We start from the raw sequence: 21808 nt of genomic DNA, 5'->3' as shown, positions 1-21808 counted from the left end.
TTCTGAACACATATATGGTACATGAAAATGTGCAACCAAAAGTTACTGCATTTAGACCACTTTCAAGCAACGGGATTGTTTAGACATGGTACAGGAGTACTTAGTAATGTTATTTGGTTTAAAAGAACATGGAAATTTTCAAATATATACAGAACTATAAAATATTTTAACAGCAATAGCTACTATAATAGATACAAAAATGTTTTTGTTTTTTTGGTAACTCTACGTTATGAAATCAGTGCCCTTGAAAGCAACACAGGTCTAACCTCAACAATGTAATTTCCTATCAAGGACACTAACCGTTGACATTTTGTGGGTTTTGAGAGATTTCACACATTTTACAACATCCTTTTTTTTCATGCACAAACGTTTATTTAACAGTTTATGAAACAGTCGGGTGAAAGTGTGAAACGAGCAAAAAGTAAAAGCAACAAATCATTTTGCACTGTAGGCCACATTCGTAGTCCATTATTTCCACTTTGTTTTGCCATTTTTGCATCAAAAAGCTCAGTTGAGAATGGAACATTTTTATTATATTTTAAACATTCGCTGACAACTTGTATTGAATTCAATAAAAATCATTCAAGCAGTTATTTGAAGCGTTTTCTGGCACTGAGATTTGAAAAGGCAATAAATAAAAGACTGCAATCACAAATATGGCTAAATGTCAAACAATACAGCCTGTTAACTTTCTGAGGTGGCTTGTCAGTTTGTGCCATTGAGGTCTTCTTGCCATCATGTGTTCATTAAACATCCCACTCACGTAAACCAAACGCAAAAAGGCAAAAAAAAACAACGAAAAAATGTGAGAAAATGTCAGTCGCTTTTTCATTCAGGCAGCTCAGGCCACTCAAATTGAGGACCCCATTATGTGACGCAGCGATACAGGAAATGGAGAAAGTTTAATTGGCCAGTGGTCCTTTGCACATGAATGGCGTCTGCGCAATCTGGACGCAGATGGGTGTAAACACTACAATGATGAATAATGAAAAGGTAAGCAGAGCTGCATGGATTCACAGAAAATACCATTCATGCTGTTTTTGTGGGGGGCTCGCATGTGCGTCGCGTTTTGCATTTTTGGATGTTCCCTAGTCGTCATTGTAACAGAATCCGCACTCGCCTTTAAGTTTTTGGGAGGAACAACTTGCATGAGATGTAGCCACACCCTCAAAATAGGTTGTCAGTGTAGTGTGCTTGAATTCTTGAGCCTTGCGGTATTTTGGCAGAAATGTGTCACAAACATGTTAAAACATCTGCTAATTGTAGATAAACCTCATAATCACCCGCTCCCTCAGACAAAAAAAAAAGTCACAGCAGCTTAGTTGTCTTCAACCAGCAAAACTTCAGAAAGGAAGATCTCCTTCTGGATGAAATGTTTGTTGTTAAATTCAAACCTCCACCCGGCAGAGGCTCCTCCAAATAGTTCGTCATGGCACAAAAGAAATCACCATTTTGTCCACTTTTTTTTTTTTATTCTCTTCCGCAGGATCCAGTTGCTTCTTCCAAAGTGTCAGTTGCTGTTGCAGCACGAGTAGAAGTACGATTCTTTCTTCTGGCCCAGATTCACTCCTGTTTCTTCTGCTGAAACACAGTGCATTGTGTTAGTGTTTTGTTTTTTTACATGAAGCATTTTGATTTTCAAATAATTTTTGGGTCCCTTTTGCTTCGACAATATTTACTGTGAGCAGGAGTTCTCCAAGGATCTGTATTGCCTTCCTTTTATTTAGTCTTAACGAGTTGTAGTGTTCAACAATTTTGTATAAGAGCAGAAAGGTGTTCTGCAGGAATGTGTACTAGGTCCCCTTCCGTTTACTAAAAGTGAGTTGTAAAGGTAAATTGTATTGATTCATTCAAATTTTTGGGAGATTTTGCCTTAACCTTATAAATGAATATTTTAATAATGTAGGGCTATTTTGAATATTTTTTAAGTAATATGAAATATTTAAAAAGTTAAGCTAAATCTATCTCAAAGTATTTGTTTTTAGTTTTTTTGTCTACAGTGATTGCCCCATTTGAAACGAGCAAACTCACCCGTCATGTACTGGAAAGCGGCGTTGTTGTAGTCCTCAGCCACCTTCTGGAACAGCTCATCTGTGGTGGTAAGAGGCGTTCACTTTCATTTTCATTCTTTAAAGCAACACTAAGGAGCTTTCAGTTTATGTTAATTATTGCGGCGCCATCTGGACAAAAGTGGTATTGTTATGCCTGAAGGAAGACTACATTTCCCATGAGGACAAGCGCATTGCATTGTTTTTGAGCTCACGCTAGCGAGTAAAATCCGGGCCAATGTTAATCCTTGACTGTCTTTTTATCTGGCTAGCTTCCCTTTTTCCTTTTGGTCTCCTCAGACAAAACTTTTCAGTTGTTTTGCAGCTTCTGCCAGGAAAGCAGTAATTGTGCATCGACATTCAAATTGACTTCCGTCTTTGCAACGAATGGGGAAAGGGGGAAGTGACGTATACCATAAAGCAGTAGCACATTTGTAGTTTTTTTGTGTTCTTACCATCCTCCTTAAAGTTGCTTAGCGCCAGTAAAAATGATACAGACCCCTCAGGCCATGGCAAAGGTACCATTCAACTAGTTTTAAGTTGATGTTTCATCAGCAGAGTTATGAAAATAATTTATTAAGGTTGAAAAGTTTCTTAGTGCTACTTTAACGGTTTCATAAAAAGTTTGCGCTACAAGCCAACAACTATTCAGTTGTGCGCTAAGACTTTGAGGCCTTCCATTTCTTGTTAAACCGATCATAAAAGTAGTGCGTTTCCGGTTTGTTCTCCACGTGAGAATTTGTAGAATGGACAGACGATGAATCAATAAATACGAGCGCGAGATGAGCAAGCATGTCTGCAGGCGACTGTGACTCACCTACGTTGCTTCCCGTTTTGCTGGAGGTCTCAAAATGCTGCGCTCCGATCTCTACACAGAAAAATAGACAAACCACAACACTCAAGTCATTTAGGAAGTGACAGAGCAGGAAGTATTTTACAATCAGGGCATTTGACTACTTGCTCAATAATTCCCCAAAGCCTAATTTCACAGTTAATTTGAACAGAAACTCCAGTTTCTCTTCTTCTTTCTTTTTTTTTTTAAATTGGCGCGTTTTGGCGGGACTCGTGTTGCCACCTTCAGCGAAGTCCTGAGTGTCGTGGTAGTCGATCTGACGGAGACTCCGCTCTCCTTGGATCAAGTCGCTCTTGGTTCCGCACAGGTAGATCTTACAGTGCTAAAGACAGTTTAAAGATTAAAAAATGTTACAAAAACAATCAGAGCACATCACCCTCTGAGAAGCTCTCGCACCTCTTCGCAGTTCTGCAGTTCTTTCACCCAAAAACGAGCTCGCTGGAAACTGCTGCTGTCAGTCAGATCTAAAGACGACCAAAATACGCTCATTAAATAATTTTAAAATAGACTGTTAAAATGAATATATAAATATTCATATTATTTATTTAATAATAAAAATACATATTGACATCTCAGGTTCAGTTAAAAAACAGAAAATATTAATTTGATTTTCAATCCCACACAACACATCCAGCAAGCATACGACACAAAATGGCCGCCAGCACACGCTTACCATAGCAGACGACGGCCGCCCGAGCTCCTCTGTAGTAAATTCTGCTCATGGCTTCGTAGCGTTCCGACCCGGCCGTGTCCTGGTAGCGCCACAGACCCGCAGGGGGGGAAAAAAAAATCATCCATCCTCATGTGATGAATCATGAAAATGATTATACAAAGCGGCGAGGCGGGACGTTATGCTTGCAGCTTGCGCAGTAAACGTGATGTCACGAGAGGGCGAAAAAAGAAGAAGAAGACGACGACTCACCCATATTCCCAAAGTGATCACTTTGTCCCCCACCTGGATTGGTTTGGCCACAAAAGCGGCACCGATAGTCTGCATGGAGGACAGAGGGGTGGGGGTGGTGGGGGGGGGGTTAAATCACATCATCAGCATTTCATTTAAAACATAGATTTGAGATAACAAATTTGATATTTTTGTTTGTATGTCCCCCTTTTTGTTTTAATATAAGAGAGCAAATCATTTTACTGTAATTTGTAACGTACAAATGCTCATAGTTATTTATAAAAGCCATAATTTTACCAGAATTGTCTTATCTATTAAAACATTCATATTTGCAATACAGAAGTCATAATATTGTAAAAACAATCCTATTTTTAAGGGAGAATTGTATATTTTGAAGATTTTTTTTTCCAAGATAAATGGTTTGACAACTTATTCTTACTGAGTTTATAAAATCGTATTAGAGAGAGAAAAAAAAGTATTGTATTGCAACATCCAACTTTATTCTCATATTACGCCATATTCTGGACGTATATATCTCAGGCAGAATTTCAAATCCAGTTCTTGCGTTGGATCTTACGTTCTGATAGGGTCCGACCAGGAAGCGGTGATGGACGTATCTCTCCACCAGGCTGGTCTTGCCCACGCTCTCCTTGCCCAACATCACCACCTTGGTGTCCACGCGCATGCCGCTCATACTCCTCGATCACTTAGTGGGGGCGCGTGGTGGTGGTAGGAGGGATGGGGAGAAGGAGGGGGTACAAAAGGAGGAAAGACGTGAGTATGGAAGAAAGGAAGAGCTGGCCTGTGAAAAGAAAAGATGCACAACAGGTATATGTAGTAATAGTAGTAGTCAATTTTTATTCACAGAAATGGCATAGGCAGAAGCAAAAGCTTATTTTAGCCTAGCAATTTTTTTCTTACAAACATAATATTGGCTTTAGTTACTAAGATTACGAGGGAATTTAAGTTACACAATCTGTATTAGTAAAGTAAGTAAGTAAAAAGTAATTGTGAGCACTTTCGGTTCGTCTGAATCATATATAAATAAAAATCTTACTCCTTAAACTACTCAGATATTTAATAACAAGTTACAAGTAAAGGAAAACTATTTTTAAAGCATTTTACAGTAATCAGTTAGCTACCTTACAAAATGCTGGCTCTTTTTTTTGTCATGACGAGACCTGAAATAAACACTCTTGTTTACATATAGCAGACTTGCTTCGTTTTGTGTTATTTTGTTGCTAACAATAAATCAATCAAATAATTAAATTCTGGTGGCTTTGGGAGAAATTAGCAAGCTTACCTAGCAGCAACCTGGTTTTAAAACGTCTTCATCGTCTCTCCGCAACAGCAGAAAGACGAAAAAGTGATGTCAACATCGGCGGCTACAAAATGTTGTGGACGGCCGAGAAGGTGGCAGGAAATGCGCTTGTCATCTCAACCCAGCCTCGTGAAGCTAAAGTGAGCGAAAACGAAGCTAAGCCGGTTGCTATTCGCGAACGTGCACTCCCCTGTTGCGCAATTGGAGAAAACACCAGAGCTACAAAACGTTTCACATATACAAAATGAACATAATTTAGAATTGATAAAACTGGGGATGCTATGAAATGGAGGATGAGTGGTAAAACAAGACCTAAGCGACACGTCCAAGGGGGGATTTTTTTAATTATTTTTTTTTATTCATCGTTGTTTGTTCAGGTAGGAACTAGGCCTAATGTCACTGCGGCTTGTATCTAGACGGAACAAACGAGCTGGCACTCACAAAAGTTGTCTTTTTATTTGTTTATCTAAAATTGTAATAATTATTAAATAACTTAAAATAAATAGCCGCCTTGTTGGCAATTTTCGTTTCTTTTTTTAAAGGCATTTGGGTAGGAAACAAAAATACATTACATTTCTTTTTTTCTGGGCACAAGGGAAGATTGGCATAATTGTAAACCTGAAAATAGGCATTTTAAAAAAATCTGAAAAACAGGGGGAAAAACAATAAAACATAAAAAATAAGAAAAAAATACTCACACAATTCAGTATTAATAGCACATAATTCATTAAACATAAACGATAGTAATAAACATCAAAGTTTAACAGTAAAATACAGTACACAACTAAACCAAAAATTACATCACATGTTCATAGTGACTTGCACAATCACGCTAGTTTGTACGTGAACTGCTTGACGGCAATAATTTAATATCAATTTAATCGGATTTATTGTATTTTATGTAAGAGGTTGGCAGGCAGTTAGCATAATGTGATTGGACTATATCGTTATGACATCACAGATCCGGGGGCTCTGATTGGCTGAAAGATCGTCACTTCTCCCACTCTCCAAATACTCACACACACCGACGAAAACACGGACAGAATCAACATGGCTGAAGCGGACGAGCTCGAGACAACTTCAGGCGGAATCTTGCAGGAGATTTTCACGTCCCCTTTGAACCTAACCCTTCTCGCGTTGTGTCTTTACCTGCTGTACAAAATATTCCGCGGGGACAAGCCGCCGGAGGTGGACGCGGCGGAGCCTCCGCTGCCCAAACTGAAGAAGCGAGACTTCACCCTGGAAGAGTTGAAGCCTTACGATGGGGTGCAAAGTCCCAGAATCCTCATGGCTGTCAATGGAAAAGTCTTCGACGTAACAAGGGGCAGCAAGTTCTACGGGCCAGGTAAAGCTTTACTGGATGTTTAGCCTGCCCTGAAGTTTTACTTAGGCCGAATGCTTTATCGGGGCCGATGAGACCAGATAGCAATCAATTAAGTCAGTTAACTTAAAACAACACAAAAAGGTCGACATATATCAACTTGGGCTTTTCTCGTTTGGACCACAACACGGTCGGAGAAGACAAAATTTTCCGCTTTTAGTGATGTTTGGAAGTGCAATTATAAACAATTGAATGTGATTTGTCTTTTTCTTGTTGACAAAACAAGTTAACTGAGATGCATTAGGACGCATTCTTCATGTTTTTGTGTGGGTCGAATTCCAAAACAGCAACTTCGCCGGAAACTATTTAAGCACTCGTATTGCTGCACTATTGCATCTCCGTGAACCAGGAAAATTCGCAACTCAGCTCGTTCATCTCATTTGAGCTTTGCAACCTCTGCTGCGTGTAACCTCTGACCAGCATTGAGATCACACTGCTGTCATGCAAACCCTTTTTTTTTCCTCCACTCATTGCACTACACGCCCAGCCACATAATCCAATGCTACTTAATAATACTCACACAACAAGTATGAAATGAGACATAAGTCATTTACAAATGAAATTTTGGAAAACGTCATAAACTAGAGAACTTCAGGGAGCTATTCATTTGTTAAAGTTTGCATTTAATTTTATAATACTTGCTACTGAGCTTGGTAGATTCTAGCACTTTGGGTTAGAATTTTAAAACAAAGACATTAACTGCTTAGTATTGCTTTTGTTACCAAGTATTGCTTTTGTTACCATGACAACAAATTTGTGGGTGAAACAAAGCAAGCCGACTTGAGTGCAGTGGGTGGTTAAAAATAAGACAATAAAAACATTTTAATTTACAAAGGCATCACTTCAAACACTTGGCCATTAGCAGGCATGATGATGCAGCACATACAGCCCACACTCAAATACCTCTTTGCACCTTTTAGTAATTAGTCTGACAACAAAAAATCGGCGTGATTGTTTAATTACCCATGAATGTCAAATTTCCATGTTGTATTTTGCAGACGGTCCATACGGCGTATTCGCTGGCAGGGACGCGTCCCGAGGCCTGGCCACGTTCTGCCTGGGTCAGGAGGCCCTGAAAGACGAACACGACGACTTGTCTGACCTGAATGCCGCGCAGCAGGAGAGCCTCTCCGAGTGGGAGGCGCAGTTCACGTGTGAGTGCCTGCAAGAGCCTCGCCACTTCAAATATTGACTTTGGTTTGCTCAGTATCGTTTTATTTAAGGGCTTGACTTAACCCAATTTTTCTCCGATGAAGCTATAATTATAAAAATCTCAACGTATGTTTGTGTTCACTGTCAAGCTAAAAAGTGAGGCTTGAAACATATGTCCCATTTTCTGCCGTTACAGTTAAATACGACTACATCGGCAAGCTGCTGAAGCCCGGCGAGGAGCCGATGGAGTACACAGACGACGAGGAAGGGAAGGACAAGAAAGCAGACTAAAGAATAAAACGCGCATGAATAGTGAGGTGGAAAAAAGACGCGGATGCCTTAATGCTAAATCTTCTGTGTTGTTATTGAAATAATGTTGAGCGCACATGAAGGTTACGATAGGTTACATAAATGCGTCCTTGTGTTTCTGCTGCCTTGAAATGTCATAAGCGTCGAGCGGTTCCAAATCAATTTTACCCTTGTTTTGCACATCTGGATGTCATGTGAAACGGGCTCAAAGAAGTTTGTTCACGTTGATTAAAAGTCGCAGGTGACTTTATGCCGAGGCAGCACAGGCGGATGGGTGCGTCCTTCCGGAAAGGAAAAGGGGGCCAATCAGAACTCATGTAAGCATTTAGGCAAGATGTCTTTTCTTTGGTTTTGTTTAAGAGATGGACCAAGTGTACTCCTTCCATATGAAATCATGCATAAAATATTTCCACTGTCATTCCTGTTCAAACGCGCCGCGTACTCTCCGTTAATGTAAATTCATCTAGGCAATAACTGTCACTTGCTATGCTTTGTACATACAGACTGAATGTTATATTACTGTCAGCCTGTAAAAGATATCCATTTAATAAATAAACCTTTGATAAAAGCAATTTCTTTGTTTTATTATATAGTGTTGTCTTGTGATACGAATCACCCCCCCCCCCAAAAAAAAACATTTTGTTTCTAATGTAGATATGAAGTGCACTTTGTAATATTTTACTTTGTAAAAAAACAAAACGGTCATAAATAGATAGAATGTAATGCCACAGAGTTCCGGGTTTCAAACATCAGCGTAGTTTCCGGCTACTGATGGCCGCGTTCCAACACTCGCACCGCCGCCCATGCGCCCCCAACCGCTCACTCCCGCCACTCTCTGAAATACTTCGGACAACTGAGACAGACTCACTACACACTCACACTCGTCGACGGGAACGCACAACCGAGGGGCACAAAAGCGGACATAATCTCAAATTAGGGGCACATGAATCTCAATTTTTTTGCTTTCAATTCAAAGCAAAAATAAATTGCCGAAAAACTACCTCAAAAACTCATACACTCCAGGCACCACTGTGTTTGCAGAACAATAATCGGGATAACTACTACTGTTTTAGACATTTTAAATGGCAAACTGATGCAAACAATTCACTGCAAATCCAAAGATTAGTACTCAATTTACATTTATTCAACATTACAGTACAATTGTAACATAACCTACAGCATTCATACAAAAACAGAATTGTTACATTTTGTAGTGACACGTCGCTACTACATGTGAATAACTCACCCTGTACTTACACTATAAGAAACAAAATATGTGTCAGAAGTGGGATTCGAACCCACGCCTCCATTCGGAGACCAGAATTCCCGTTCAGCGGAAGGAGTTCAGTCCTTGAGTCTGGCGCCTTAGACCACTCGGCCATCCTGACACTGTTACGTTTAGTTACCAACATTTTTTACTTTATATTTTAGTTAACCTCGATCTGCTTTAGATTAAATGTATTTTTGTTTACCAGGACATCTATGTAATATTGGTTTATATTTTGTGTTTTTAATGCTCAGAAGCGTAAAGTAGCACTTTTTTCTTGCTACATTCCTACAGCGCATGCGCATTTCAATCCTTACGTCACTTCCGTCGTGTAGATGCAAAACGGCCATATTACCTCTTCCGCCGTTCAAGGGTATCTTTAACTAACGCAAGGCTAGTCGATATGTACAGATTTGCGAAAGCCGCCGTGAACCTCAGCAGTAAGTCGACTTGTTGTTATTAAATACATACTGTATTCACGTGCTTAAAAATATCGGACTGCGTTTAGCGGTTACGCGTCTGTGAGTCTACACGCGTCTCTGGTGGGTCACCCCGGTCAGCGTGCTAACATGCAAGCTAATGCTAACAGCTGTGGTTTGCGATGTTTTACAATGTTCATTGGTAACATAAGTCTAAAGAGCTTTGATACTGTAGTCCATTTGGTATGCTGTCTTAATTGACATTGCTCGACACGTTGCTGCTTGCACCTTTTACTGTGTTGTGGGAATTTAATTGGGAAGTAGCTTGTGTATGTAAGTCGGAACCGCGCGCGTCCTAGTCACGAACCCAGAAGAGTCGTAAAGTGAGGATCCCAAGTGTTCAAGACAACTGCCCGTTCTCTCCAAAATAAATCATAAACATTGTGCCACAACCCAAATAAATATTTTGACATATTCTATACATGATTGTATAAACTAAGCAGTTACATGATAGCTTGAGTTTACAAAGCCATACAAATTGCAGTCAAATTAGACGGAGCTGTGTGTCAACTGTCAAAAGATGAAAAGTGGTGTATTACTGTTGTCTTTCAGGTCAAGCTGCACGCCAAGTGAGGCACGGATCCACCGCTCCCCAGGACTTCCACTCCAAGTATGGAAACGCCGTATTGGTTGGCGGGTTTACCTTCTGCACAGCTGTTTGGACATACGTAAGTGTAGCTCTTTTTATTATCAACATGTCAAGTTTTCCCCAGTTGGAATGTCTGTTGAAGTGCTAAGTCTGGTTGGAATGGCAGCTTCAACCGAAGTACAAAATAATTTTGAAAATCAGACGATGGTTTCTGGAGAAGATTATCTTGTCTGCTACTCTGCTCCAACTGGCTGACGGGTCTCAGTAATAAATAAACTCCAATAAGATCATTGGCTGAAAATGATTTTTTATTGCGGATTTTAGTGATGTTTGAAGTGTTTTATCCATCTTTTTTTTTATTCCACAAAGACCACTTGCTACATGTTGTTACGCTTCGTAATTTGGTAATGATTGCATATTTTACATGGGATTCACCCCCCCCCCCTCCCTTACAGGTTGTGACTCAGACAGGCATCACTTGGAATCTGTCCCCTGTTGGGAGGTTGATGCCCAAACCATGGAGGGAGGAGTCTGATGAGTAAAAAAAAAAAAAAGCCACCATGGTAGAGATCCAAACAAAAATCTTCAGACTGTACAGATGAACAGAAAATGTCTGCCGAAGTGTGTTTCAATATTGTCCAATAAATTAAATGTGATTCTAGATTTGTTTGTTTTAGTTTTTAAAATCTAAGCAGTGTGTAAACAACAACAATAACCGTGCTGCTTACGGATACAATAAGCACTTGGCCTTACATTATGCTTTTTTACTAAAACATAATTTGAGTAAGAATTCAATTTTCTATTAGTATTAAAGTGCATGGCTAAAATGAGTGACAATGAATGTAGAAAATATAATTTTAAAACTGCTGTTTATTTGTTTTTTAATTATTTGTCACCAACATTTGCTTAATTGGAAAATAACCCGTAGCATGGTGTGGATAAAGTATCCGGTCCCAAATTTACTAACCCAAACATTGCAGTTGCATTTAATTTAATCACCGTTTTTTATTTTTACTCCATGGACCTAAAAATACACACACGTTTGTTTAGTATATATTTTCAAATTTGATGAAGTTACTAAATATATATAATTATATATATTTTTTAAAACAGACACATTCTGCCTAGAATTACAAAAAAAAATGTAAACGACAAAACGACCTCTGACGTCGAACAAATGACATTACGGCTAGCCAATCAAATGCAACGCCCTGCTTCCGCGCAGCATCCAATCACCTTTGAGGAGGGCGTATCCTCGCCCAACCCCTTTATCCCGGCGCGCAGTTAAGGTCACCGCTGTCATTCGGGAGCTAGCCAGCCACCGAACAACCACCGAAGCCACCGAAGCGGAGGCGACACAGCGAGGAACGCGACGTGAAAGACCAGAAAAATGTCTCTGTCCAACAAACTCACTCTGGATAAGGTGGATGTCAAGGGGAAGCGAGTCATCATGAGGTAATCGCCTCACTGAAGTTAATAGGCGATTGGATTAGCTTGCTGTGGCTAACATTTAGGCATTTGTTTTTGTTTGTGCACAACTGTTGTAGTTTTATAGCTATTGCAACAGCTAATTTCATGATAACTGCCAGTTTTATGAAATTGCACGGTGATGGTGAAATATCGGGGGGCGTAGGGTCTTTTTTGACGACACAGGAAGTTATTTTTTTTCCACGTTTTATACTGACGTCACGAACCAGTGCCGTGCTATTAATATTGTTGCAAATGGTCTTCAAGCACATTAAACCCCTTGGATATTGCAATTTTGCTATCCTAAAATCTACTCATTAATGTACACGCACAAACAAACTACTATATAATCATAGGTAAAAAATAAAAAAAATTCTGCTTGAATTCCTTACGCACAATAAACTGATCTTCGCATTTTTTTGCTTACAAAAACAAAATATCAATAATTCTTTTTTCATATAATAAATCAAATGTTTGATGTGGTTTTGGTGATTACAGACTTGGTATGTCAAAAAAATTGATTGGTAAGAAATTAAGAATATATAAATTTAATGACTTAATGACACAACAATGGTAACATACTGCTAGAGCACGGTTAAAAACTGAAATATTAAATCACACTATCTGTCTTATATAGTGAGCACATCACAGAATGCTTAGCTTTTTACTGTAATACTGTACATGATTATACCGTGATTGCAAGTAGATTAAAAACTGTGCGTTTAATGAGTGTCCAGAGGGAGTATTAAAAAAAATACCAATCCAGTTAACTCAATGTTGCTAATATTGGGTATATTTAAGACTTTAATAACCACTAGCTCCCCTTATAACTCAACTAAACTTCTTAAGTTAATGTAATGTATGTTTTTGGAATGTGGGCAGAAACATGACGAAAAGGAAGGACCAATCAAGATTTGAATTCCAATCTTGGTTCCTATTAATAATTCATTTTTCATAAACTTATTTTTATGACTGTGTTTTTACATTAGATTTGTCTGACTAGAAGGGGGCTCTTGAACCTGACACCCATCCTGTGGAAATGTCAAAGGCTCTAGTCGGCATAGGTCAAAGTTCACCGCAAGATACACTTTAGTGATCCCTCTTAACAGCACGTTAGCTCCAAGCGTCTCACACCCAAGGGCTTGCCCTGGCGTGTTGTGCAAGCGTTTCATAAAAAAGTGATCCTGATTGAAAACGAGGCAAGGCGGAACGTTGCTATGGCGACAATGGGTAGAGCACCCAAGAATCTGCTTGGCTCCCACTGAAATTAGCTAACGTCTGCCCATTTGTTAAGCCGGATCACAAGCCAACAATGACATGGCTATCTGCCACTATCAAAAGTGCTGCGTTTGTAAGGCAGCGGATCATCAAATGCTCGCCTGGGGCTGCCAAAAATACCGGTGAAAAGCTGACCGGTGTGGTTCCAGACCAGACAATGCTTTTGCAGTACTGTACGGCATTGTGAGCACGTTAGTGTCGGCGCATCAGGTGGGGAGGAGGGAGACGGGGAGGGAAGTTATGTAAGGCTGGCGTACGAGGGATGCCGCATGTTCTCTTGTGCGGTCGCTGATGCAGCATTGCAACTCTGCTCTCATTCATTCCAATCGTCAAATAATAGGAAAACAGTCCTAATGTTACATGCCTTTGTATTATGAGGAAAATGTCTTGGAAAGAAAAAAAATCCAAACAAAAGTCATGATTTTGATTAGAAAATGTTAAAACGGCAAACTGCAGTTGCCTCAACTCAACCTTTGCAGGTTGCTATGACCCGGGGGACTGACAAATATACACATACGCAAAGAAAAAAAAAATATATATTTTATAATATATATATATATATATATATATATATATATATATATATATATATATATATATATATATATATATATATATATATATATATAATTAGCAAGCACATAAATATTATATTCATTGACACTGTGACAATAAAATGAAGACTTAACCCAGGGATGTCAAACTCATTTTTATTCAGGGGCCACATTCACACAAATTTGAAATTAAGTGGATCAATGTCTTCTTAAAATAAATAACAAGTCAAAAAATGTACAGTTTATTTTATTTTGCGCAAATAATTACAATAAGTATAAGTACATTCAGAAATTATTCTCATTTGATTATTATCTTATTGCAGATCGTGTGAGTAATCTGAAGTTTCGTAATAAAAGCGAGTGAACATTTTGGTATCAAATCCTGAGGAAGTCAATTTCAGAATGTCATTTCAGTTGTCATCAGTGCGCCCTCCAGTGGACAAAAATAGCTACAGTTGCTTTTAGTGACTTGCTGTTTGTGTTCTATCCTCAAATGAAATTCAAGTTACAAACTATTTTCTTGTAAAATTTCGAAACAAAAAATATCTCTCTTCCTCTCTTTCTTTTGTAGTAGTAATGTATGCAATACATAAAATACTCTGCAGATGTATTGCACTTAAGGGTCTTGATAAGGTCCTTTTTTTCCTCATCATTATTTCTTATCTTCCAGGGTTGACTTCAACGTTCCCATGAAGGACAAACACATCACCAACAACCAGAGGTAAAACTGTGCAGTTCTTGACAGAGAGAGGTCATGACCTTCCTTATCTTGTTTTAGGATCAAGGCTGCCGTTCCCAGCATCAAACACTGCCTGGATCACGGCGCCAAGTCGGTGGTTCTCATGAGCCACTTGGGCCGCCCCGACGGGAACTTCGTGCCGGAGAAGTACTCGCTGGAGCCCGTCGCCGCCGAGCTCAAGTCCCTGCTGGGAAAGTGAGAAGGTTTTGATGAATAAAAAGTGGCGTCAGAGGTCAACGGCCTTACAAAATCCTCCTGTGCGCAGGGACGTGACCTTCCTGAAGGACTGCGTGGGCGCCGAGGTGGAGGCCGCATGCGCCAACCCCGCCGCCGGGTCCGTCATCCTGCTGGAGAACCTCCGCTTCCACGTGGCAGAGGAGGGAAAAGGCAAGGACTCCTCTGGAAACAAGGTGGGGGGAAAAACCAGATCAATCTGATATAAGGTGAGATCAGGCCTGGGATGAATGCTTCTTCTGGGGCCTGCTGACATTTATCCTGAAGGTCGCTGTTGCTTTTCTTGTCCTGAGAGGCCTGCCTGGTATGCGCCCTGCCTGGATTAATTTCTACTGTACAAGTCTCTCTCTCTCAGACATCTTTACAATATTACATTAGAAGCATCTACAGAGCGCTCTGGGTGAGGCAGAGCACTTCATACAATCACAATAATAAATGTTACATGTGTTCTGTTTTACAAAAATGTGTATGAGGGATACACCAGGGAACAATATTTCAAAAATAGTGAAGCAATTTAAAAAAAAAAAAAAATTCATATACAAATACAACAAATCTGAGAGGGGCAGATACTGTGTCATTCAAAACACTAGAAATTGAGCTGGCAAATTTTTATGTTATATTTCTGTTTTATTATATGAAATATTTTTTTCTAGTAAAGCTATCATTTTTTACAAGATTTTATAACATTTTAAAACCATTTCATTAAAAAAAACTTGTATAGTAATAGCATTTATTCATGTCAAAGGCTATACAATGCAGTATCATACAAGTAGACATTTTTTCTGGTAATATTGCAATTTTAGCCTTAATAAAATTCAGACTTTTTTTCCCAAATAGTAATTAAAAAAAAAAAATCCAGTATAATTTCACATTTTTATTGCAATTCAGTTCCTTCACTATAACGCTGTTCACTTTTTGCGGCTTTGCTGTTTCGCAGATTAAAAAAATAATAATAATTTGTACAATTTTGCATGCATTTTATTTATTTTTTTACAGTCCCCATTTTATAAATTTTATGAAGGTTTGAACATTGAGAAATGTGAGAAAATGTAAATGCCTCGGTGAGAAAAGTGTATAAATTGTGTGGTGAGGGGTTTTAGAGCCTAAAATAATAATTCAGTTATGTTGAAGATATGTTTGTTGAGGCTATATTAGCATTGGTAGTATATTTTTGTTATTAAATTGTTAGTTTATTATTCTTAGATGAGGTCCTTGATAAGCCGTCATGGGTTTCTACCTCACCTTCACATGTGTTGAATTTATTTAAAACATTTTTTTTTTTACTGCCATATACATTTATAATAAATGTAAAACATAAAGCTAACTACTTCACAGATTTCATTTATTGCGGGCATTTTTTGGAACCTAACCCCAGCGGATAACGAGGGAACACTATATTATAATATGTATAGTATATATACAATTTTCATTATTCTCCTATAAACAATTTTCATAACATTTTACTTGTTTGGACTACCATATTTTTCAGGCTATAAGTCATGCCTCCCCCTGCCCCATAGTTTGGCTATATTAACTCATTTGTTCCCAAAAACATATAAATATGTTCTATTTTAAATGTTTTAAGTGTCCCAAAGATGGATTTATAAGTTTTTGGGAGCAAATTAGTTAATATAAAGATGTAGTAAGATATTTTTTTATTTTTTTATTATGTAAATACATTGTATTATGTGGTCGGAATGGGGTATAATTAAAATTATGGCACTAATGTCACATTATTACTATATTTTTTTAAAGTTGCACCAGTCAAAAACTGCAAAAAAACAATTCTATTTTAAATGTTTAAGGTATCCTAAAGATGTATTTATGTTTTTTTTAATGCTAGAGCATACAGAAGGCTTTGATGCAACCTCTCAACTGCAAAGAGCGGTTGAAGAAATGGTAGTTATTACACAAACAGACAGCAGGTGGCAGCAGAGCAAAAGAGATCAACCAGGGCCATGTTGGAAAAAAGCTAATTTACTCACATTTCTAAATAGATTTGTGAATAATGATGAAACTTAGCCATATTTTAATACTAATTGCTGCAAAACAGAAACTGATATTTTTTTTCCTGATGAAAGAAGAGACTCTAGTCTTTCTATGTATTTATAGCAATAGAACACAATATTCTGTGGTCCTTGCAAAATCAGTCAAAATCCAGTAAAACAGCTGGGAGCGAAGGGGATTGCTTCAGTTAAAATGGCTGGGAGTGAATGAGTTAATGTGAGTTTTTTTGGTAATATCTTGAACCTTTTCCTTTATATAAAAACAAAAATCTTGTAGCTTTGTTACTGATTACATTGAGGTATAAATCTTTTTTTTTTTATGTGACAGACGAAGGCCTCCCAGGAGCAGATCGACTCCTTCCGGGCGTCTCTGTCCAAACTGGGAGACGTTTACATCAACGACGCCTTCGGCACGGCTCACAGAGCCCACAGGTGAGCCCCGCTTGCGTGCTGACGACTGACTGATGAAGGCGATGACATCACGCGCTGCGCCGTTCTCTCTCCAGCTCCATGGTGGGCGTCAACCTGCCCCAGAAGGCGGCCGGCTTCCTGATGAAGAAGGAGCTGGACTACTTCGCCATGGCTCTGGAGAAACCTCAGAGGCCTTTCCTGGCCATCCTCGGAGGGTGAGACGAGCTTGTGACGTTGTATTGATTTCCTGGTGGCCTTTTTTCACTATCAGCGTGCTCTACTGACATTTGATGGGCTCAGAGTCTGTTGGAACCCGATGCATTGTGCAACTGCCACTTGTTTGCATTGCGCAGTTTGCAACACCACACACACGTAGAGGACATTAGTAGAGATAGACTGATATGGGGGGGTTTTCAGGGCCGATAACCGATATTAGGAGCCGATATTAATTTTTCACTAAAAGGGAAAATATTGGTATCAAAAATGTTAAAAAATACAAACTCTAGCGCTTACTTATTATTTATTTTTATGCATATGTTTATTGAACAACGTTCAGGGTTCGTAAAATATTGGAGTTAAAAAAAAAAAAAAATCTTAATCAGTAGACATCGTTGTATTAAAAATCTAACAAAAAGTTCAGGGATCTTCCATAGCATGGTTTCAAAAGTTAACTTAAAACCTAAAGTAAATAGCTCCCTATTGTTTGCTATAGTAAATAAAGTTGGGGGTTTTTTCCCCCAAAAATTTCTGAAGTATTACAATTTTATTTAGTTTCAATTTCAAACAAAAACTGAAGATTTAGAGTTCCCTGGGTCAGAAGCATCTATGAAAATTTAAATTAGTTCCCTTTTTTTCCTGAACACTTTTTTAAATGGATCTTTTATCGGCTGTATGATTCTTCAAAATGGCTAATTCCGATATTTGTCAAAATGATGAATATATATATATATATATATATATATATATATATATATATATATATATATATATATATATATATATATATATATATATATATATATATATATATATATATATATATTATCCCTAGCCACCTGGTGCATTAATTAACTCATAACATCTGCTGGAGAGTCAATAAAATAACAGCACCAAATATTGCAACATTCTGGTATTGGGTTTTACAGTCTTATCTGGTGTCGTTTTTTTTAAAGGGCAAAGGTGAAAGATAAGATCCAGCTGATCAACAACATGCTGGATAAGGTGGACGAGATGATCATCGGCGGCGGCATGGCCTTCACCTTCCTTAAAGTGCTCAACAACATGGAGGTGAGGGCGCAGGGAAGCAACTGCTTTACTCGCAACATTCACGAGACACAACATTAGGTACAGCCGCATTGTGTTGTTCATTACAATTTATAAAATAAAATAGTCGTCGCTTCGTTCTCCTCCATTGTTGACGTTTGTTAGTCCTTTTGACTGATGTGTTCAATGCAACGTGGATATCTCATGGTAAAAAGTTTGCTAAATTCACTCCCTCACTGCCATTGACATCTATTTCTAAGTCAAAGATCCATTTTAACTGGGCTGGCCGTGAATGAGTTAATGAAGCTCGTCTTTCTCAACCCCAAAAATACCAGACATTCAACACGACCCGGCGGTCGCATAACAATAGCGTCGATCTTTTGTCTTTTATCATAACTAACCACCTGGCACCAACACTGTAACCTCAAGTGGAATTAGAACAACATTGCGCTTTATTCACATCCTAATGTGAAATCTGCAAACTATTTCACATCATTCAGGACCATTATTTGCTTGGCCAGATAACACATTTCAACTTTTCTGAATATGACTTTGAATCTTTGTGGCAATAGCGAGATAAAGCAGGTTTGCGACAAATGCACTATTTTGTATAGCGCTTCTCGTCATTTAGGCCTCGGGGATGGGAATTGATGAGAACTTTGCTATTCTGATTCCATTATCAAGCCCTTATAAGCCCAGCTATCCATAACATTTTTTTCCCCACAAAAAACAAAACAAGTCAAAAACCAGCAGAAATAAACAAAATGAAATAGCGGTCATTCTGTGTTGATGAGATTTCCGTCTTCCTCGTACCAGATCGGCAACTCCCTGTACGACGAGGAAGGCGCCGGCATCGTCAAGGACCTGATGGCCAAGGCCGAGAAGAACGGCGTCAAGATCACACTGCCCGTCGACTTCGTCACCGCCGACAAGTTCGACGAGAAGGCCACCACCGGGGTCGCCACCGTCGCCGCCGGCATCCCCGCTGGCTGGATGGTAAGCGCGAGCCGAGTCCACTCTCCGCCTTGCCGTGATGTTTTCGTGCGCTAGGCTGCAATATGGTCTTAATTCTAATTTCTGATTCCCCCCCCCCCCCCCCCTGATAAATATGATTTCAGATTTTATTTTTTACCTTCGCTTTTTGACTTTGCAAATCATCCCGAGCTAAATTTTATTTTTAATTAATTAATTAATCAATTAACTCATTCAAGGCCATTGATGGCTATAGACATTAAAAAAAAATCATTTTAACTATTTTTATTAGTTTAACATTTTTTCCCGCTTTTGTTAACAAGAGTTTGAAAACCTAGAATTTTTTTTTATTGTTTTAAAACGGATATAAAAATTTGGATTAATCATGAGTTAACTAGTGAAGTTATGCGATTAATTACGATTAAAAATTGTAATCGCCTGACGCCCCTAATTTTTGATAATCTTTTCTTTTAAAAAAAAGTTAATTAATTTATTTATTTTTTAAATTAGGGGCATCAGGCGATTAAAATTTGTAATCGTAATTAATCACATGACTTTGCTAGTTAACTCATGATTAATCACAAATTTTACATCTGTTCCAAATGTACAAAAAAAATATCTAGGTTTTCATACTCTTGTTAACAAAAATGGAAAAAATATGTTAAATATAAATAGTTCAATTGAATTTTTGATATCTATAGCTGTCAATGGCTGTCTTTTTTTTTTTTTGAAAACACTAAAATTTCTTGAGAAAATGGATTTGATCATCTCCTCTACAGGGTTTGGACTGCGGCCCCGAGAGCTCCAAGGCGTACGGCGAGGCGGTGGGCCGAGCCAAGCAGATCGTGTGGAACGGCCCGGTGGGCGTGTTCGAGTGGGACAACTTCGCAAAGGGCACCAAAAACCTGATGGACAAAGTGGTGGAGGTCACCAAGTCGGGCTGCGTCACCATTATCGGTAAGAAGCACCACCAGAGAGTCAGGGTAATGGTGCAAGATGAACTGAAATGATATCAAAGCGTTTTGGGGTTGGAGTGTGTTGTATATTTACAGTTTAGATTATTAATATAGGCAATTATTTTATCAATTTATATTATCGCCCTATTGGACTAAAACTGCTCCTGTCGTAGTTAGTTGGAGTTGGCACATAAAAAATTTTTTTTAATTGTTTCTGTGATGTCCAGGTGGGGGCGACACTGCAACCTGCTGTGCCAAGTGGAACACTGAGGACAAGGTCAGCCACGTGAGCACAGGAGGCGGAGCCAGCCTGGAACTGCTGGAAGGTGAGTGGAGGACTAAAATCAAGACGTGCATTTATTTATTTAAAATATTTTGCATTGCTAAACACAATAACATTTGAATGTAAGCTGCATTTTTTTTTCCCCCACTTCATTCTCACATTCTACTTGTAGTATCTGTGGCTTTGTGTATGTATGGCTTTAAAAGGCGGGGCTTGGCCTGGTGAGTGACATGGGTGTCAGTAAAGCTTGTGTATAAATGTGCTTATTTTCTTATTTTGTTTTCTTACTAATTCATTTGAACTATTTCTATTAATTTCACTTAAGAAGAGTATGAAAACCTAGATTTTTTTTAAATTGTACATTTAGAACAGATATCAAATTTGTGATTAATCGTGAGTTAACTATTGAAGTCATGCGATTAATTACAATTAAAACATTTAATCGTCTGATGCCCCTCATTTTTAATAATCTTTTCTCTTTTTTTTTTAATTAGGGGCATCAAGCGATTAAATTTTTTAATTGTAATTAACCACATGACTTCACTAGCTAACTCAAGATTACAAATTTTATATCTGTTCTAAATGTAGAATACATTTTTCTAGGTTTTCATACCCTTGTTAACAAATGTGGAAAAAATGTGAAACTAATAGAAATTCTTCAAATAAATTTTTTACGTCTATAGCTATCAATGGCAGTGAATGAGTTAATTTGCAGTTGTCTTTTCAACTTGTTGACTGTTTATATTTTTACAGGCAAAGTTCTCCCCGGAGTGGACGCCCTGAGCAGCGTCTAAACTTCCTTCCGATCAACCCGCGGCCGTGTGTGTGGGCACGCGTGTGTGTGAGAGAGCGTGTGAATGCGTGTATGTTGAGAGATGAGTAGCTACTAAAACCAGACTGCTGTTAACTAGTGCAAACCTGCAAAAAAAAAAACACCCACACACAGCCAGTGGGCTTTATCGGAGATCAATCTTTGACAAGTAGAACTTCTGCCTTATTGCGACACCACTCGGCGACTACTAGAGTAGATGGATTGTTAAGGTGGAATTAGATTTTGCTGTGATGAGAACTTGACATCACCACAGACTTTGGAAAGCACGCGTTACTCTCCTCCAGTCATTCCCTGCTAAGTTGTGTGCAACTAGTGGATATTCACAGCATAACTACTGCGACACATACACTGGGTAACGATTTCAAGGAACGGTTCATGTGGCGTTTGTGTACCTTCTGACATGGGAGCGCTTCTGGTCGCCTGTTCAAGTTAATAAATGTCCTGAAAACCTTTCCGCTGCTCTTGTCTTCCTTCTCTAATTTCACTACTAATGCATGGGAGATGAATTAAAAT

The 21808-nt window shown here is 38.6% G+C and overlaps 4 protein-coding genes and 1 non-coding gene across 7 annotated transcripts; 3 read left to right on the top strand and 2 right to left on the bottom strand.

Moving 5' to 3' along the window:
* Positions 1–511: 511 nt before the first annotated feature.
* On the bottom strand, positions 512–5522 carry rab24 (RAB24, member RAS oncogene family). 3 transcript variants are annotated; one of them, XM_077546975.1, is made up of 9 exons: positions 5106–5522; positions 4380–4508; positions 3824–3892; positions 3575–3653; positions 3298–3365; positions 3124–3223; positions 2866–2916; positions 2032–2091; positions 512–1581 (listed from the first exon to the last, which is right to left on the bottom strand). In XM_077546975.1, exons 2-9 carry the CDS (start codon positions 4494–4496, stop codon positions 1511–1513), a joined length of 615 nt encoding a protein of 204 aa, XP_077403101.1. In that variant the 5' UTR covers positions 4497–4508; positions 5106–5522; the 3' UTR covers positions 512–1510. The 3 variants fall into 3 exon arrangements, with proteins under 3 accessions (XP_077403101.1, XP_077403100.1, XP_077403102.1); XM_077546974.1 differs by having other exon boundaries at positions 4380–4604; positions 5106–5520; XM_077546976.1 differs by having other exon boundaries at positions 512–1578; positions 4380–4604; positions 5106–5516.
* Positions 5523–6139: 617 nt separating this feature from the next.
* On the top strand, positions 6140–8537 carry pgrmc1 (progesterone receptor membrane component 1). The gene is made up of 3 exons (XM_077546977.1): positions 6140–6468; positions 7503–7658; positions 7853–8537. Exons 1-3 carry the CDS (start codon positions 6174–6176, stop codon positions 7945–7947), a joined length of 546 nt encoding a protein of 181 aa, XP_077403103.1. The 5' UTR covers positions 6140–6173; the 3' UTR covers positions 7948–8537.
* Positions 8538–9242: 705 nt separating this feature from the next.
* trnal-caa (transfer RNA leucine (anticodon CAA)) lies at positions 9243–9353 on the bottom strand. Its single transcript has 2 exons — positions 9316–9353; positions 9243–9288 (listed from the first exon to the last, which is right to left on the bottom strand). It is a non-coding gene; the product is annotated as a tRNA-Leu (tRNA).
* A 177-nt stretch (positions 9354–9530) lies between these two features.
* On the top strand, positions 9531–10961 carry cox7b (cytochrome c oxidase subunit 7B). The gene is made up of 3 exons (XM_077547202.1): positions 9531–9672; positions 10264–10379; positions 10756–10961. The coding sequence occupies exons 1-3, from the start codon at positions 9636–9638 to the stop codon at positions 10840–10842; spliced, it is 240 nt and encodes a 79-aa protein (XP_077403328.1). The 5' UTR covers positions 9531–9635; the 3' UTR covers positions 10843–10961.
* Positions 10962–11578: 617 nt separating this feature from the next.
* pgk1 (phosphoglycerate kinase 1) lies at positions 11579–21747 on the top strand. The gene is made up of 11 exons (XM_077547198.1): positions 11579–11755; positions 14270–14320; positions 14378–14533; positions 14604–14748; positions 16907–17010; positions 17085–17204; positions 18162–18276; positions 19069–19248; positions 20004–20181; positions 20408–20506; positions 21217–21747. The coding sequence occupies exons 1-11, from the start codon at positions 11691–11693 to the stop codon at positions 21255–21257; spliced, it is 1254 nt and encodes a 417-aa protein (XP_077403324.1). The 5' UTR covers positions 11579–11690; the 3' UTR covers positions 21258–21747.
* Positions 21748–21808: the final 61 nt, after the last annotated feature.

This window comes from Vanacampus margaritifer, chromosome 16, assembly GCF_051991255.1.
Source record: "Vanacampus margaritifer isolate UIUO_Vmar chromosome 16, RoL_Vmar_1.0, whole genome shotgun sequence".
Lineage (NCBI taxonomy): Eukaryota > Metazoa > Chordata > Actinopteri > Syngnathiformes > Syngnathidae > Vanacampus > Vanacampus margaritifer.
This window is presented reverse-complemented; position numbering and strand designations above follow the sequence as displayed.